The 16,028-nt window shown below is 39.5% G+C and overlaps 1 protein-coding gene across 5 annotated transcripts in view; it reads right to left on the bottom strand.

Annotated features, from left to right (window-relative positions):
• Positions 1-13,759, bottom strand: part of PHF14 (PHD finger protein 14) — a 154,120-nt gene extending 140,361 nt beyond the window's left edge. For 3 of the 5 annotated variants that reach the window (XR_013999580.1, XM_081147794.1, XM_081147795.1), the window contains exons 1-3: positions 13,580-13,736; positions 12,982-13,092; positions 3,718-4,472 (exon numbers count right to left, since the gene is read on the bottom strand). Coding sequence is in view for 4 of the 5 variants with exons in the window: in XM_081147794.1 (XP_081003920.1) it covers positions 3,718-4,472; positions 12,982-13,092; position 13,580 (867 nt within the window). In the remaining variant the exon portion in view is untranslated. Of the gene's footprint in view, positions 1-3,717; positions 4,473-12,981; positions 13,093-13,579 lie in introns of all 5 variants that reach the window. The other 2 variants (XM_081147793.1, XM_081147796.1) reach the window with 2 other exon arrangements.
• Between the last annotated feature and the right edge of the window lie 2,269 nt (positions 13,760-16,028).

Here is a 16,028-nt window from a genome sequence, read left to right as displayed (position 1 = left end):
GATTCTAGTGGTAATTATAAGAATAAATGGGACACTATAGTAAATTAATTATAGTAAATAATTTCATTTTTTCCCTTGAGATTTTAAATTTATACCAAAAATTATAATATTGCCCAATGGTCTCGTGGCTCTAAAATATGCTTAGTGTTCATTTATATGTGTATTCCACATAGATGATTATAAATAATTTATACAACAGGGTAAATTCTAAGTTATATGTATCCTTAATAGAAGGAAATTCCAGCACACTACATGTAAAACCAGAATTAAAGGAATCTATTGCCTTGAAGAAGGGAATAAAATTAGTATACCAAGAAGTTTGACCAATAGTTCCATGTTTTTAAACAAGGTTAAATTCTTAAGAATCTCAAGTAATTTTTGTACAGTGTTAAAAATTGATTGTTTACACCTTAAAGAAATGTTTTATTTTGAAATGTGTAAAAAGGCAATTGATTAATAAGAAGCCCTAAACACAGTGGTTATTTATAAATTTCAGCAAAAGTTTTACATTTTAATTAGCAAATCAGAGGAGAATTGCCATTTCTGCACATGGGAAGACACTACTATCCATTTATTATAACTGAGTCTTTTATTTTAAAAAAAACAATAACTTCCATCTGAAAATTTCTACTGTTATGATTTTCTGTCATATATTAGTCCAAAGTTCTTTAAAGTCCTGAATATGGAAACCAGGCTCTGAAAATACTATATAGCCCTCTGCCAAAAATTTACTTCAGGAAACTAAAAGGCAAGATAACTTAGTGAATCTCAAAGCTTCAAGATAAAAGTTTGAAATAACAGACACATAACCATATTCTGAGGAGACTGTTCAAAGTGCACCAAATTTAAAAATGCTATAATACCACTGACAAAGGCAAGTGCCCCTATGCAGAAAATGCCCAATTCTAGAACAGTAGTTCTCAAGATATGGTCTAGGAGCTGTCCTTTAGGGCCGTCCACAAGGTAAAGGCCATTTTCATAATACTACTAAGCCTATTTGCCTTTTTCACTCCCTTATCATGGGTGTAAGGTAAAGTTTTTCACAAGCTACATGACATGGGATGGCAATGGAATCATCGACCTGACAACTTATATACTTCTTTATGTCTTATTTTTTGACATTTCAAAGTTTTAAATTGAAATGGTAAATATCGATATATAACCTACATAAATAATAACTGCGATCCTCAATAATTTTTTAAGAGTTTAAAGAGGTCTTGAAACCAAAATGTTTGAGAATCACTGCTCTAGAGTATTTCAAGGCCTGTAGCATAGATAAGATGTTCAGACCATTAACAGCCAATAATTTATAAAAGGCCCCTGCTCAAAAAAATATCAAATTCCCCTAAAAAACTTCAAAGTTCCTGAAGTTCCTGGCTATCACTTACATGACACCCAACATCCTTTCCCTACAAACCACTTGACATAGCAGCCAAGAAAAAAAGTGCATCTGCTTATAAACTAAATATAATTCTATTAGGTATTTCTAAAGCCACATTAGCTATCTCTACTCCAAAGCAGTATTTGAAAACTTATAAAGCAGAGAAAAATAAAACTTCAAATATAACCAAATAAATACATATTAACTAACGGACACTTGGCAAGGTATATCTACCTAAGATAGCCAAGAAGACACAAACATTGGCTATAAGGCAACAAGGATTACCTTTATTCATCTTTTTACAAAATCAAGATCATATGAATAGGAAATTTAGAAACATAAGATAAAATGATAATCTCAATTGAATAGTTTTTTATCAAAATGTAGTATCTAGTTTGAGTAACATTTCAATAAAACTAATATCAAAAATTATTGAAGAATTTGAATAATAGTTTTGGGAGGGAAAATTAACTTTCTGTAAGTTCTACATTTCTACATAGGGTAGAGCAAAAGGAAAGTTAACATAAAATAACAGAAGAGGAATTAATTTAGCTACTTAAGAAGAAACAAGGCACTTTTCCAAGAAATACTCTGGAATCTCATTCCTTTGGGACTGTTAACCTAAATATATCAAGTCCCATTATTTACTAAAGTCTCTTCTGGTAAGAAAAAACCAAACAGCACATGTGACCTTGAAGTGCATCATAAAAATAGCCTACAACCCCTTAAGCAATATATTATGCATTATAGATTATTAACAAATGGATACCAAAGAGATTTTATGTGGCAAATTTCTGGACATATGAAGGTGTTCCCCCTATCTTAGCATAAGTCTAATCCACGCTGCCTCTATCATTAGCCGGCCTACTTTTGTGAATGTCAGGCTAATAAAAATGAAGAAAGTGATGCTGCCAAAGGTAAACTTATTCAGTAAATACAGATGGAATACTAAGTGCTATAAAATAAAGTGGATACATACCTAAAAAACAAATGTGAACAATTGGATTTTCCATACTTCTATTTCCATAAATTGGCACTGAGAATATGGAACTGCCTGTGCTACATTATTATAAATACTATATTATAACCCAAATGACAATTCTCTTTACCTAAAGATAAGAATTAAGATAGCACTGGAGGCAAGCAACACTCTTCATATGAAAGTAGGCACAATAGAAGTTAAAAAATGTTTATAATCTAAAATATAAACTGTTGTTTCATCTCTACTGACATATAACCCCTCACTGACTGCTATGTATTATTTCGGTAAGAAAATCACCATATTTTTTAATGAAACTTAGTTAAGATGGATAATCACTGCTAAATAAAATTTGTAAGCAGAAGAAATGTAAAAGAACAAATAAAGCATAAAAGAAAAAATTTTCTACCAGTTTAACCTATGTCAATGGTATGAAAAACAAAGTGCTTGATAAAGTGAAAGTGAATTTTCATGACTATAAACACACTAACAAAATGACACTTATATTCTAGTTCTACATGTGATGTAACAAATACATCTACATGTGGGAAGACAACTCAGTCTTTCTTTTGAAGAAAAACATATACATAAACACACAGACAAAAAGACACAAATGTGTTTGACTGAAGAGTCTTGAATGCTGCATCTCGGGCCCAATGGATAAACCTAATTTTCAGCAGTAGAACATCACGTGGAAGAACTGAGTCATTATATGTAGTTTTATGATAGAAATGTTTGTTTGGTGATGGAAATGTTTGTTTTCATTTCTTTGTAGAGAGAACTTATTCACTAAATACATGTAAACATATCGTTTATATTTACTCCCATACATCTAAATCAAAGATCTGGTGACCATTCAGACAATGGTGCAACGACTGGTAAAGAAATTAACCTTGAAAATTAATCTCTAAAAGTCTGAGACAATTGTTAAGCTGTTTGTTGCCTTGCTCTCAAGTATTCTAAAAGTCTAAACTTTTACGTGGATATGAATATAACGGAGTTGAAAGAAAGGTGACCCTTTTTTCCATAATCCAATTAGCATCCTTCAGCAGGCCTAAGGACAATGGGGTGAGAGGATAGAAAGGTCAAGGAGAAACCCTACCATTTCCCAAGTCTATGGATATAAGAATATTCCTCTAAGCACATGGACTGTGAGCTCCTTGAGAACGATGACTGCGAGCTCCTTGAGGACGGTGACAGACAGCAGGAATTCAATAAAGGTGGCTGAGCAAGTGAATGTGTTACACCGACTCCCTACTCTCTCCCCGGGATTGCAGGGAAGCGGCTACGGCCCCAGCGGCCGGCCTCGAGCACTCCCGTCACCCCACAGACAGACCCATAAAAAGCGGCGCTCTACCTCGTTGCTCTTGCTCTGAGATAGGGCGAGGCTATCATTGGTCAGTTCCTCGTCGTCGGCGCAGTTCCGGCTGGGCGCCTTGCCCCGCCTCTTCCGGCCGCCCTCGCTGGCCGGGCTGCCGCGGCCCTCCTCGGGGCCCTCGTGCTCCTCCTCGTCGCTGCCGCTGCCCTCCTCCTCCTCGTCCTCGTTGTCCCCGTCGCTGCCCTCCTTCTGAGAGGCAGCTCTTCCCTTTCTCTTCACCACCGTGGGCCGCCAGTCATTGTCGTCCTCGCTGTCGTAGTCGTCCATGTCGTTCAGCTCTTCCATGGACACGAAATCCAGAAGCGGCCGGTTTCGGCGCAGGTTCCACTTCTTGGGCTCACTGACTTGCTCCTCCGCGGCCGTGGGGGGGCCCGAGGGCGACGCGCTGACCGCGGGAGGGCTGGTGGCCGGGGCGGGGGCGGCGGCCAGGGGGTCGGGCGCGGCGGCCGCTTCCTTCTCCCCCTCGCCCTTGTCTCCCTCCTTCTCTCTCTCCCGCTCCCGCTCCTTCTTCTTGCGCGGCCTTTCTCCGCTCTCTTCCTCCTTCCTCTCCGCTTTCGTTAGCTGTTTCTCTGACGACAGTGCGTCTTCCTCTGCAGGGTTTTTAACTGGCTCTTCTTTGACTTTAACATCTTCACTCAGTTCTTCCTCTAAAATATTCTCTTCAGAATCACTACAGGAGCCTTCTCCACTGTCCTTTGAGGGGTCTTCACTTCCATTACCACTCCCTTCAGAATCTGTTGAAAATATGAGAAAAAAAACCACACATATGTAGATACATACACACACACACACACAACGCGGACACAAATGAAACCACCAAAACCTGTGAACAACTTGTCAAACGATATAAACAAATTTAAGGCAAGTGATGGCAGACATTACTAACCTGGTTAAATGGTAAGTCAATGAAGCTGGTTGATGGTTTTAGCTCAACAAAGCACTAATGAAGATGAAAATACGTAACTAAATTAAAATATGCTTTAAAAAGAGCACTGTTTTGTCGTACAACACATGTGTTATTTGGTACCCTAGAGGCAAATTTTTTCTAAAACTAAATGTCATTCCTTATAAAGTGGGTACTTGATTTTAACTTAATGATAATAGAATACACACCAAATTCCTCTTCCGTTATTACAGCTTCCTTTCATAAACTATATGGACTTCCAAGCATTGTGTCACATCCAGAACAAGAAAATCCTGGCCCAAAAAACCTCGTTCCATCGCTTCATGCTTTACCCAGCAAAATTAAGCGCAGATATTTACGCCAGTCACCGTGTACTACACCCCTAACACACCAATCAGTGTTAGCACCAAGCACACAGGTGGGAGGGGACAAGAGCAATGGCTCCGCAAAGGGAAGCTGCAACAGAAGTTACCAGTTTTCCTGCTTATTAGGTTACTTACTAGGATATCAATAAGAGTTACCGAAACCTTCAAAAAGTCTAGGCAGTGACTGCTATATCCCCTAAAATGAAAGAAATTAATGAATTTTTAGAAAACTAAGCCGTCTTGGAAATAAGCAGCCACAACAGTCACTAAAAAGATAGGCTAAGGACATTAAAGAGTTCACATAGGACTGTAAGCCTTCTAGAAAGTTTCTCCTGTTCCTGCCTGGCACAGCCCAGCTCTTAACACTGTTTAGTAACCTCCTAATCATCTTTATGCCTGATCAAATAAAAACCTAAAATATCTGGGGAAAGGGATATGGGGGTGGGGGGAGGAAAAAGGAAGGGGAACAGGAGGAAGTGGGAAACAAACTAGCCACACTCAGGCCATCGCCAACACCAGTAATAAAATCTGTAAGATGATGAATACTTTGCACCTATAACCAAGAAAAGGGTAATAACAAATGATGGAAAATTTATGTTTCTACACCATTTTAATTTCTGTTAACTCAACCAGCCTTAGCCTCTATAATTTATTGGGCATTAGATGTAAAGAAAGTTGTATATAATTAATACCTGATATTTAAAATAGCTCAAAAATCCTTTACAAATGACTGGTAAAATAAAAATCCTGCCAGATAAATCACATTAAAAAGAAAAAAGAAAAAAAAAGGCTAACATTTAACAGATGTCGACTGACCTTATAAAATCATTGTCAATCTCTAGTTTATCATGCAGATACCCACAGGTTATTCAGGACTGTTGTGAAAAAACACTCTCATCCTAAGAAATCTTGCATAGGAAACAAAATCATGTAGGTCAACAATCCCTCATCTGAATTTTTTGGAGCCAGATGTTTTAGAAGTTAGATTTTTTTTTTTTTTAATTTTAGAAGGGTATAATGGTATCTGGACAATATATCACACTAGTACTCCCAGTGAAGTCTATGGTCCTGTCCTATAATCGAATACATTATTTCTGCAATAAAATGTATGAATATTTAGAGTAAGATACATACACTCCAAATAAACTATCAGTACCAATCAGGTTTTACCATCAAATAGGTTTATGCCAAACTTAGGAAACACCTCTGGATTTGTGAGCTCCTTGGATTTCAAAAAAGTATGGGGACTCAATATCACTCACAAATAGGTGACTTCAGTCCAATAGCTCTATAAATCATTAAGAAAATTAGGACTTTTTTTTTAATACTACTAACAAACCCAACCTACAAAAACAATCTACCTCTGGAAAATACAGTAATTTCTAGATATTTTAGACAATGATCTATTAAATAATAAGTAGAGTTGACTAAACACTTCTAAGGCAAAAAAGAATCTCTGTGCACACTGACTAAAGAAAACTAGAACATCTTATAAGCAAGACAATAATTAAGAACTGGGAGATGGAGAAAAGGTACTTTTCGTCTGGATTAATCTAGAAGCCTTTTTAGAAGAACCTAAAAGGTACTGCTAGTTATTTTACCAATAAAAACGTAACAACAGATACAAAAGATTAACCAGGGCACGAACGTGGTTACCTGATCAAAACTGAGAGGAATCCAACTTTGCTATTAGTAAATTTTACAAAACATCAAGAATTATTGTAATTTTGGTTTGGTTGTTGTTGCCAATACCAATCAATTAATCATTTTTCAAAGTAGAGGGAAAGTGATACTTTGATTGTTCTTACTTTAGAACCAGGCCTGAACAGAGCACAGTTTTTAATAACTTAAGTGGTTTACACCTGTTAACAAAGCATTACAAGAAAGTGAGTTTTTCCACAAATCCAAGTCCTAGGAGCTTACCCAACCCTTCACTCCAAATATGACATATGAGCCGACTCCAACTGCAGGCATCAGGAATATGTCACATTCTATTTTCTCTGATGTCTGAAAAATAACTTCATCTCATTAGTCATCACTTCTTTTTGGTACATATGTACTTGAGGGATGGAGATAAAAATACTTAGTTACCAGCATAGCTTGGCAATAATAATAACAAAGAGAAAATCAGGGTCCTTGGCTGTCTATAGTTTTGTAGGCTGCAAAGAAAAATTTCCTCTTACTACAAATTCAAACGAAGACTCTCTGCCATATTCCAAATCTATCACTTACACCCTTTAAAGAAAAAAGAACAGACAGAGAAATAATCCAAATACTTCAAATACAGCTAATCTTAGGTATACGGGCCAGTTAATTCTAAGTCTATAATAAATAATTTTTACACTAGAAAAAAATATTTAAAATTGAAATCCCTACTTCCTATTCAGTTAAACAGAAGGTAACCTTTCTCAAGCACACAATCTATCAAAATCTCTCTAATCAATAGCTACTTCAACTTAGAGTTACAGATTTTCTTCCCGTTACAGAATTTAAAAAAACAACCTTCAAGAATCCCTTCACAATATTCAATGCTTAAGTTTTCCCCATGATTAATATCAAACAATAAAATCAAAAACAAAAAACAGTATGACTTAAATCAGAGTTTTTATGTTAGCTTTGCAATATAAAAAACCATCTTTGTTCATCAGATCTAATTAATTATTCCATTCATTGATAAAGTTCAAGAGCGATCAGTTTTATAAACATACAAGCCAGACAGACAACAGACAGATCACCAGTCTGCTGGTTATTCAGTTACCATCTTGTGACCAGTTTGACTAATCCTGTACAGCTCTTTTTAAAAAGCCAGTCAACTCAGCTCACCCTCTATTTCCAGGTGTGACAATTTTGTCCAACAGAGGACAGTTGACAGTGTCTAGAGAATGGGTGCCATGAAAGAACCAGGGGTGAGGGGCGCTAGGTAGAGAAGATGCTCCTGGCATTTAGTAAGCAGAAGACAGGGATGCTGCTTAATATCCTACAACACACAGGACAGGCCTCCACAACAAAGAATTGTGCGGCACAAAATGTCCACAGTGCTGAGGTTGAGAAACCCTGGTCTGGCATATAAGGCCTCAATGTGACCTCATCCTACTTTCCCTGGCTCGTCTCCTCTTTTATTCAGTTGTGATCCAGGATTAATAAACAATATTTTCCAGCCTCTACACTTTTAACACAACACTTCCTCCACCTAGATTTGGGCTGTTAATTTAACTCTATCTCCTCACTGAATTTTCCTCGATAAATCCAGTCTAAAGTAGTCCCATATCCTTTGAAAGACTTAACCTGTATAAGTGATCAATCATGTGCTGTATCATCTATCCATTATATTATCTAGTTACTCTATTATTAGCACTATTTCTTAGTGAATTTGCCATAACATTCAGAAAAGTGCTTTTAAACAAAGCTACAATGGTCAATGAACATACTTTGATCCACTTAAGCTAAAGTCAGATTAAGCACAAAATATTACCAAAGCAAAGTCCCAGCCTGACTCTTTCAATTAAACTACTTTCTGACGATTTCACCTCACTAAACTATGACTTAAGATATGAAGTTAACCAGTTTATTTTTTTCATTAGATTCCACATATAAATGAGATCATATTGTCTGTCACTTATATCTGGAATCTAATGAAAATAAACCGACAAAATAAATCCGGAGACATGGAAGCATCAAACACACTGAGGAATCCCAGAGGGAAGGGGTGGGGGCAGCAAGAGATCAACCAAAGAATTTATATGCATAACCCACGGACACAGACAACAGTGTGGTGCAGGCCTGAGGAGGGGGCTGGAGTAGGGAGGAGGAAAGGGTCAATGGGGTGAAAAAGGGGGTCATCTGTAATACTTTCAACAATAATGATAAATTTTTAAAAAATCAAACCTATTTCAAAAGATAACTAAATAAATAAATAAATAGCCCGGCCGGGTGTGGCTCAGCGGTTGAGCATCAACCTAGGATCCAGGCGATTGGGGTTCGATTCCCGGTCAGGGCACATGCCCGAGTTGTGGGCTCGATCAGTGACTCTCTCATCATTGATGTTTCTATCTCTCTCTCTCCCTCTCCTTTCCTCCCTCTGAAATCAATAAAGATATATTTTTTAAAAAAATAAAAAATAAAAATATAAATAAATAAATAAATGAAAAATATAAAGTTAACCATCTCACTTTGGCCAGAGAGTTGGGGGACACAGCATTGTTATTTTGTCATTTAATAAAATGCATGTACTCTTCTTCAAAAAGATTACATTTATGTAGCAGATTACTAAATGAATCTATCCTAGCCCTAATCCTAGGTCCAAGTCTCAAATATAACCACTTGAACTAGGCCAAACCATGAAATCGCCAATATGTGACAGTTTTATACCTATAAAAGTGGTAATTTTATATAGTTTCACCTAACATTTCTACATATGCTTTTTCTGGTGGTTAGCACCATAATTCTAATATACTTAAATCCTGTTTTAGGACTTATTAATTGTAAAATTTATTTATTGACTCTCCTCAATGAAAAGTGAAAAATTTAGCTCTACTTTCACATTAGAGATAAAAGAAAAGAAAATCTATTTTCAGTCCATAATTTTTTCATGGTAGAGGCTAATAATTATTAACTGTTGATAATTATTGAGCAATATTTATCCTTTTAGACCTATTATCTGAGAAACACATGAATAAAATTATGTTTATCTGCAAGGGTCTTAAATATAATAACCTTTGGCTATGGAACTGTATATATTCTATTTTTTCAAGATTTTTTTCTTGATTTTTAGAGAGAATGGGAGAGGGAGAGAGAGAAACATCAATGTGAGAATGATACACTGACTGGCTGCCTCCTGTACCCCACGACCAGGGATCAAGCCTGCAACCTGGGCAACCTTTTAGTGCACGGGAAGATGCCCAACCAACTGAGCCACACCAGCCAGGGCTATATTTATTCTTATAGCCAAACAGAAATAAGAAGTTTTATAGTCAGAATTTCAGATTTCAAAATGATCAGAAGAAAATGATGCACAGAATCCAGGTGAAAATTGAGGTCAATCAATCTAAGCATTTTTACATTAAGTTCTAAGGAAGCAGGAGTCATTTCTGGAAACTTTTTGAAAGAAGCTATGATCCACAAATGGTTTCCACGACTCCACTTTAAATTTAACCTCCTATTCACAGATAGGGTTGAGATTCCACAACATCAGCATGTTTGAAAACCAGGGATAAGTCTAACTAATGTTTTATTTCCTGCAAGAGTCCAACTACCTCAGGCAGAGAAAAGACTCAAACAGGAGTCACTGGTAATCTAGAGTAAGCCAAGATCTCAGCTATGGGAGACACCAATGTACCTAATCCAAGAGCAGAAGATACCACTTAATGTCTATTGACTGTGAACTATTTTAAAGAAAATAATTTTCTACTAAACTCTCATTTACAATTACATCAAGGACTACACAAATAAATTTTGATCTAGGGTCACAAATTTAATCTCCACAGAGGTCTGAAAAGTAAATTACAAGTACAGCCAGCTAGGTATTATGACAAGAGGGAACAGAAAGTATATAGATTTTTAGTGCTTTTAGATTTTTTTTTTAATTATCAGCTAACAAAACTCATCCTAACACTTACCGCAAATAACAGATAATTCCCATCAACTCTGATTAAGATTTAACAAGGTCAGGAATTTCTACTTAGCTTGATACCATAAATTATTTTGAGAAAGTAGTTTGTACGATTAAACTGTTTTAACCTTTGTAAAAGAGAAGTGATACCTGTGAATTACTCCATCTTAATAAGCAAAAAGAAAAAAATTATTTACAAAATCAGAATTTACTGCCCTGGCCAGTGTGGCTCAGTGGGTTGACCATCATCCCATGCACCAAGAGGTCACTGGTTCAATTCTAGATCAGGGCACATGCCCAGGTTTCTGGCTCAATCCCCAGTGGGGCCATGCAGGTGGCAGCCAGTGGATGTTGTGCTCTCACTTCAATGTTTCTCTACCCCTCTCTCTTCCCTTCCTCTCTCTTTAAAATCAATACAATTTTTAAAAAATAAAAATCAGAATTTATTGCCAAAAAATATTTATGGAATACTTAAGTAAATTAAGCTTTGGAGTTTTTCTCATAATGGTATTCAAATAAGTCGTAATTTTTGAGAACCAGCTATTTTTGTCACACTTTACAATCTGGACCGTAACAAACCAAAACATTCTAATCAAGAATATTCTGCCAAGGGTTCACCAAGAGAACTAAAGTAGATTTGGATTTTACCCCCTTGCCCTACCCGTTCTTTGGAAGTACCAAGCATCAGTGGATCAACTGAATGGAAGATAAAAAAGCTGAGAAGCAAAGGTTAAAAAAACAATCAAGATAAACCTAACAACTTTTGGTTACTAGGAGTGACCTCAATTAGTCACCATAACATCCAAGTAGTTTTGGTTTAAGATTATTTCCTATCTCTTTTTAGGATCTAAACATAGAAAAGATTATAAATTTTGGAATCAAAAGATATGGATTAGATTCCATTATGGCCTGAGTGACCTCAAGCAAGATCTTAATTTTTTTTAATACGTTTTTATTGAATTCAGATAGGAAGGGAGAGGGAGATAGAGATAGAAACATCAGTGATGAGTCACTGATCAGTTGCCTCCTACACGGGTCCCCACTGAGGAGCAAGCCCTGACCTCCAGGTTCATAAAGTGATGCCTCAAGGGCCTCAAGCAAGTTCTTTAAATTCAGTTTCCTTATCTATAAAATATCTCCTTTACTAAATTACTTTAAAAATTAAATGAGATTATAGAAACAAAAAGTTCTCAGTAAATCACAAGTGAATTCTGATTGTTGATGCTATTAAAAGTAATAATAGTAATACAACCTAACTTCATCCTTTCCTATCATCCCTAGCAGGAAAAAAACAGAAAGGAGATAGGACTAAGCATATAAAATTTTATGGAAGAATACTTAAAAATTGTTAAAGGGATGAGCCCTGGCAGGGTAGCTCAATTGGTTAAAGCATCATCCCAATACACCAAAGTTGTGGTCAGATCTCCTGTCAGAGCACATACAAGAAGCAACCAATGAATGCATAAAAAAGAGAACAACAAATCGATGTTTCTCTCCAATCAATCAATTAATAAAATCAATTAATTTTAAAAAACTTCTAAAGGGATGAAATTGGAACGGCTTACATTTCTCACTTTATTTAAATTTCCGTTCAAAAGGGGCAGAATTATAAGTAATGTTTATTGTTCATGTGTCTTGGTATTATTCACATAAAATATTTAATCAAAATTTGTATCCACTTCTCAGATTCCTGAAATTAAAATTTTATATGTATCTCTACATGAGTTACCATGAACAGAAGATACAAAGTAAGCCATGCTCTTCTGTTTTCCAGTTTTGCGCAATGTGAATACATAACCTTTAAAAAAAGCTCATTGTTTTTAAAATCACAAAATGTTGAGCAAGCACGCAGGCTTTACATCTCAGAGAGCCTTGAATGGCCCAATCCACAAGGTCCAGCAGCTACTACAAAGCACAACTTTTTTCTCTGGTCAGTTTTAGTAAAACACCGCTCAGAGGGGGCCACGTGATTGGAAAAGAAAGGAACCCTACTCTCTCATCAACAGTTCATGGCTCACATCACTCTCAGGATATTACTCCACCTCGTGATCTCTCTCAATTTTTTTTCCTCTATCCATAAAATAAGCATGAATGTAATCTCAAGTAAAGAATAGAGCAAATGTTTTTGCATCTTTGGAATAGGTCCTCTTGCAGGCTCCTTATCTAAGTACCAACAAAAACAGATGCAATGATAAGACCTAGCGAGAGGATCCTAGAGAGATGTGGGAAATCAAATGGACAAAATAAATGACGTTTGTGTGCTTTAACTTTAAATTGGCATTTTCATCAAAACCAATTCTTTAAAAAAAAGTCTGAAAATAAACCCAACTCTGGAAAGCTGGGAAAGGGAAGAGAGAAACATTTACCTGAGGCATCTCCAACTTTAAAATCACTGTCATCTGAACTATCATAATCGAGAGCTTCAAGCAGAGAAGCTGCCAACGGCTTCACCTGCCTCCTCTTGGAGCTGCGATCCACTGTTAAAAAATAAAAATTAAAAAATTATAGCTTCATTTAAAATCACACAAAGCACAGGGGAGAGCTGTGGTGCTGAGGGAAGGAAGGCACAGAAGGCCCCGTGCCGGGGGTCCTGATCTAACTCAGTTCTCAGCAAAAGGTGCAAAAGGTGCGGGGAAGGTAGGGGTGGGGACGGGCTGGGGGGCCGGGGGCGCGGGCAGCCCCGGCCGGCGCGGGGCGAAGGCGGACGCAGCCCCGCCGCAGCCGCCCCTCTTGCGCATCTAGTGATGTTTCTGGACTCGCCCGTAATCCCTCATCGAGACACCGTGACATCCACAGGAAGCAAATGCAAGGCCCAGGGAATGAAAGCAGCCGCGATCGTTCCCGCGGGCCGTGGAGGGGAAGCGCGCCCAGCACCCCACCCCCGCCCTGCGGTCCACCGGCCCGGCTCGGGCTCGAGCACCGGCCGAAACGGACCTCTCCGCCCGCGGAGGCTCCGACACTTACTAAGGAATCCGAGAGGCGGTCGTTCGGAGGAGACCCGGGGAGAGGCTGCGGGAGCCCAGCAGCGCCGAGGTCGGGCACTGAGACCGCCGATCCGGTCGTGAGAGGCCACTGAAAACCTGCGGCTCCGCGGGGCGGATCGGGGCGTGCGTCCCCGCCCGGGCGCAGCCCCGCGGTCCCTCCCGCACCCCACCCCCCGGCCCGCCCCGCCCCTTGGTCCTCGCGGAACCGGCCCCAGCCGCTCGCGCCCCTTCCCACGGCGCTCCCACGGCCCAGGCGCCCTCCGGTCCCGGCAGCGCGGCCACCCCGGCAGCCCTGAGGAGTTAACGTTCCCCGTTAAAACTGTTGGGGGGGGGGAAGAAAAGAAAGAAAAACTTTATTAGCCTGCACCAGAAGCAACAAAAGACCCAGACTTTGCACAGTCCGAGGCGCCGGTTGCCTGAGACAATGGGGGACGCAGCGACCCGGATACAGCTCGGAAGACGAGGAAGTAAAAACTCTGGCGGAGCGAGGGCCGGAGTGCAGCGGGAGCCCAGAGCGCCTGCGCGGGCCTCGCCTCCGCTCGCCCTGCGGGAGAGAAGCCGAACAGCCGAAAGGCAGCCGAGAGCGAGCCGAGCGGAGCCGAGCGGAGCCGAGCCGTGCCACGGGAACCGAGAAACCCCCGACCCTGCGTGGCTCCTCCCACACGTCCCTGCAGCCCCACCCCCAGCCCAGATGTGTAAGGGGCCAGTTTTGGTTCCTGGTGTTTCTTTTTTAAGGTTTTACTCAGAATACGATTTCCCTTTGGGACGTTTGCTAACCTAAGTCACTGTCAACATACCATCTCTTCTGCTGCTGCTTCCATAAATTGCATCCCTTAAAATGTCTCGGAACGTTGGGAAATTTTATTTTCTGGAAGTAATATGAGAATATTAGCAATAGACCTTCTTCAATTGCTGTTTTGATAATTACAACTCTTTAACAGAGGAAAAAGCATTACTTTAATTATATTAACTATTGTTACAGTGATTGTACTGTGGACAGACATTTCCACATAAATAAAATATACACATTTAATTGTGAGAAAGAGATAATACACCCAGGGGAAATATTCCCTCTCACACGTATGTTGTGCACTCACTCGTGATGTGTGTCCACACGAATGTGAAATAGTGCCTTTCATCCACTTAGAGAACTTATTTTTTAAAACGAATTTTTAAACATATAAAAACCTGAGGACAGTATGCACAGCCAGGCCTGGCAGCCTTCCCTCAATGGATGGGCGCTGGCGCGAACCCAGTGCCCACAGGAATCCCTAGCTCTGGGTGCAGTGAAGAGAGAAGTTTTGCCCAGTGCGAACAGCTCGGCTGGCACAGCGCAGTGTGAAACTGCTCAGCAGCGTGTAACTCAGGTACGAAGCCCCACAGCGCGGCTGGCAGGCGGCCCTGGGCGGCCGTCTCTGCGTGAACGGCTCTGCCCCGGGCTGCCCCGCCAGGCGTCTCACATCTTTGGTGTTTCAGCTCCAGCCGGGGAGACAGTCTTCAGTCTCCCACGGAAAGGAAAGTGCAGTGAGAGGAGAGACTATAGACAGAAGTCCCTGCCCCTGGGACTTTTGTAAGTGAGGACACCAAATCCTCACAGTTTGATTGATCCAAAAAGCACTCTCCTGATGGGTCAAAATGAAGCTTCTCTGACTGGCCGGTGAAGATTCTGGATGGAGAGATAGCTGTGCTACAGCTCGGGTGGGACAGGGAAAGCCTGTCCTATTGACTGAAATACTATTCCAGGAACTCCTTTCGAAGGGCTGGATCATAGGGCAGGAACCGGTGCAGGCAGCCGGCAGGTGCAGGCTTCCACCTGAAGTGTGGTTTGCATTAGAGGCCCCTGTGCAGAAGCAGGCTGCTTGACTCTGCTTTTAAATTCGAGCCTACTTTGCCACCAGGAGCCCTCTTCTGTGGGTATCTTCTTGCTTAGGGGTCCGCACCTTCAACAGTTCCAAAGCCCATGCTTATTCACAGACAGGTTAGCTACTTTTAAAAGCAATACTAAAATGTTAGAATCTGAGCAATATTAATACTTTTTAAAATGTTTATATATCAAGGCTAGAGAAAGATGTGCATGAAGCTGATTCGGTTCACTTGTTTATTCTACAAGTATACATTATTAATGTGGCAATGTTTGTAACAGGGAAATACAGTGTTATGAATGACTATAAATTAAATATGTAGGAATCAAATCATATAATGCTGTATTGGAGCTTACTCTTTAAAGAAACATGTGTTTAATGCTTTTATAAACTGGAATTAAATGATATAACATTAAATTTGAAAATTAGTAAGTATTTATGTGGTACAGTTTGTGGGATGGTTACAGAGAGGCTGGATTTTCTGCAAGACAGTTGTCTTTTCCTTTTCCAGAGCTTAGGATATAGTTGAGGATACAAACCAGTCAATAAGCAATTGCTGTATATTGT

Source organism: Miniopterus schreibersii (genome assembly GCF_964146895.1).
Source record: "Miniopterus schreibersii genome assembly, chromosome: 9".
Lineage (NCBI taxonomy): Eukaryota > Metazoa > Chordata > Mammalia > Chiroptera > Miniopteridae > Miniopterus > Miniopterus schreibersii.
Note: the sequence above shows the minus strand (reverse complement) of the source record. Positions and strands in the feature narration are given on the sequence as shown.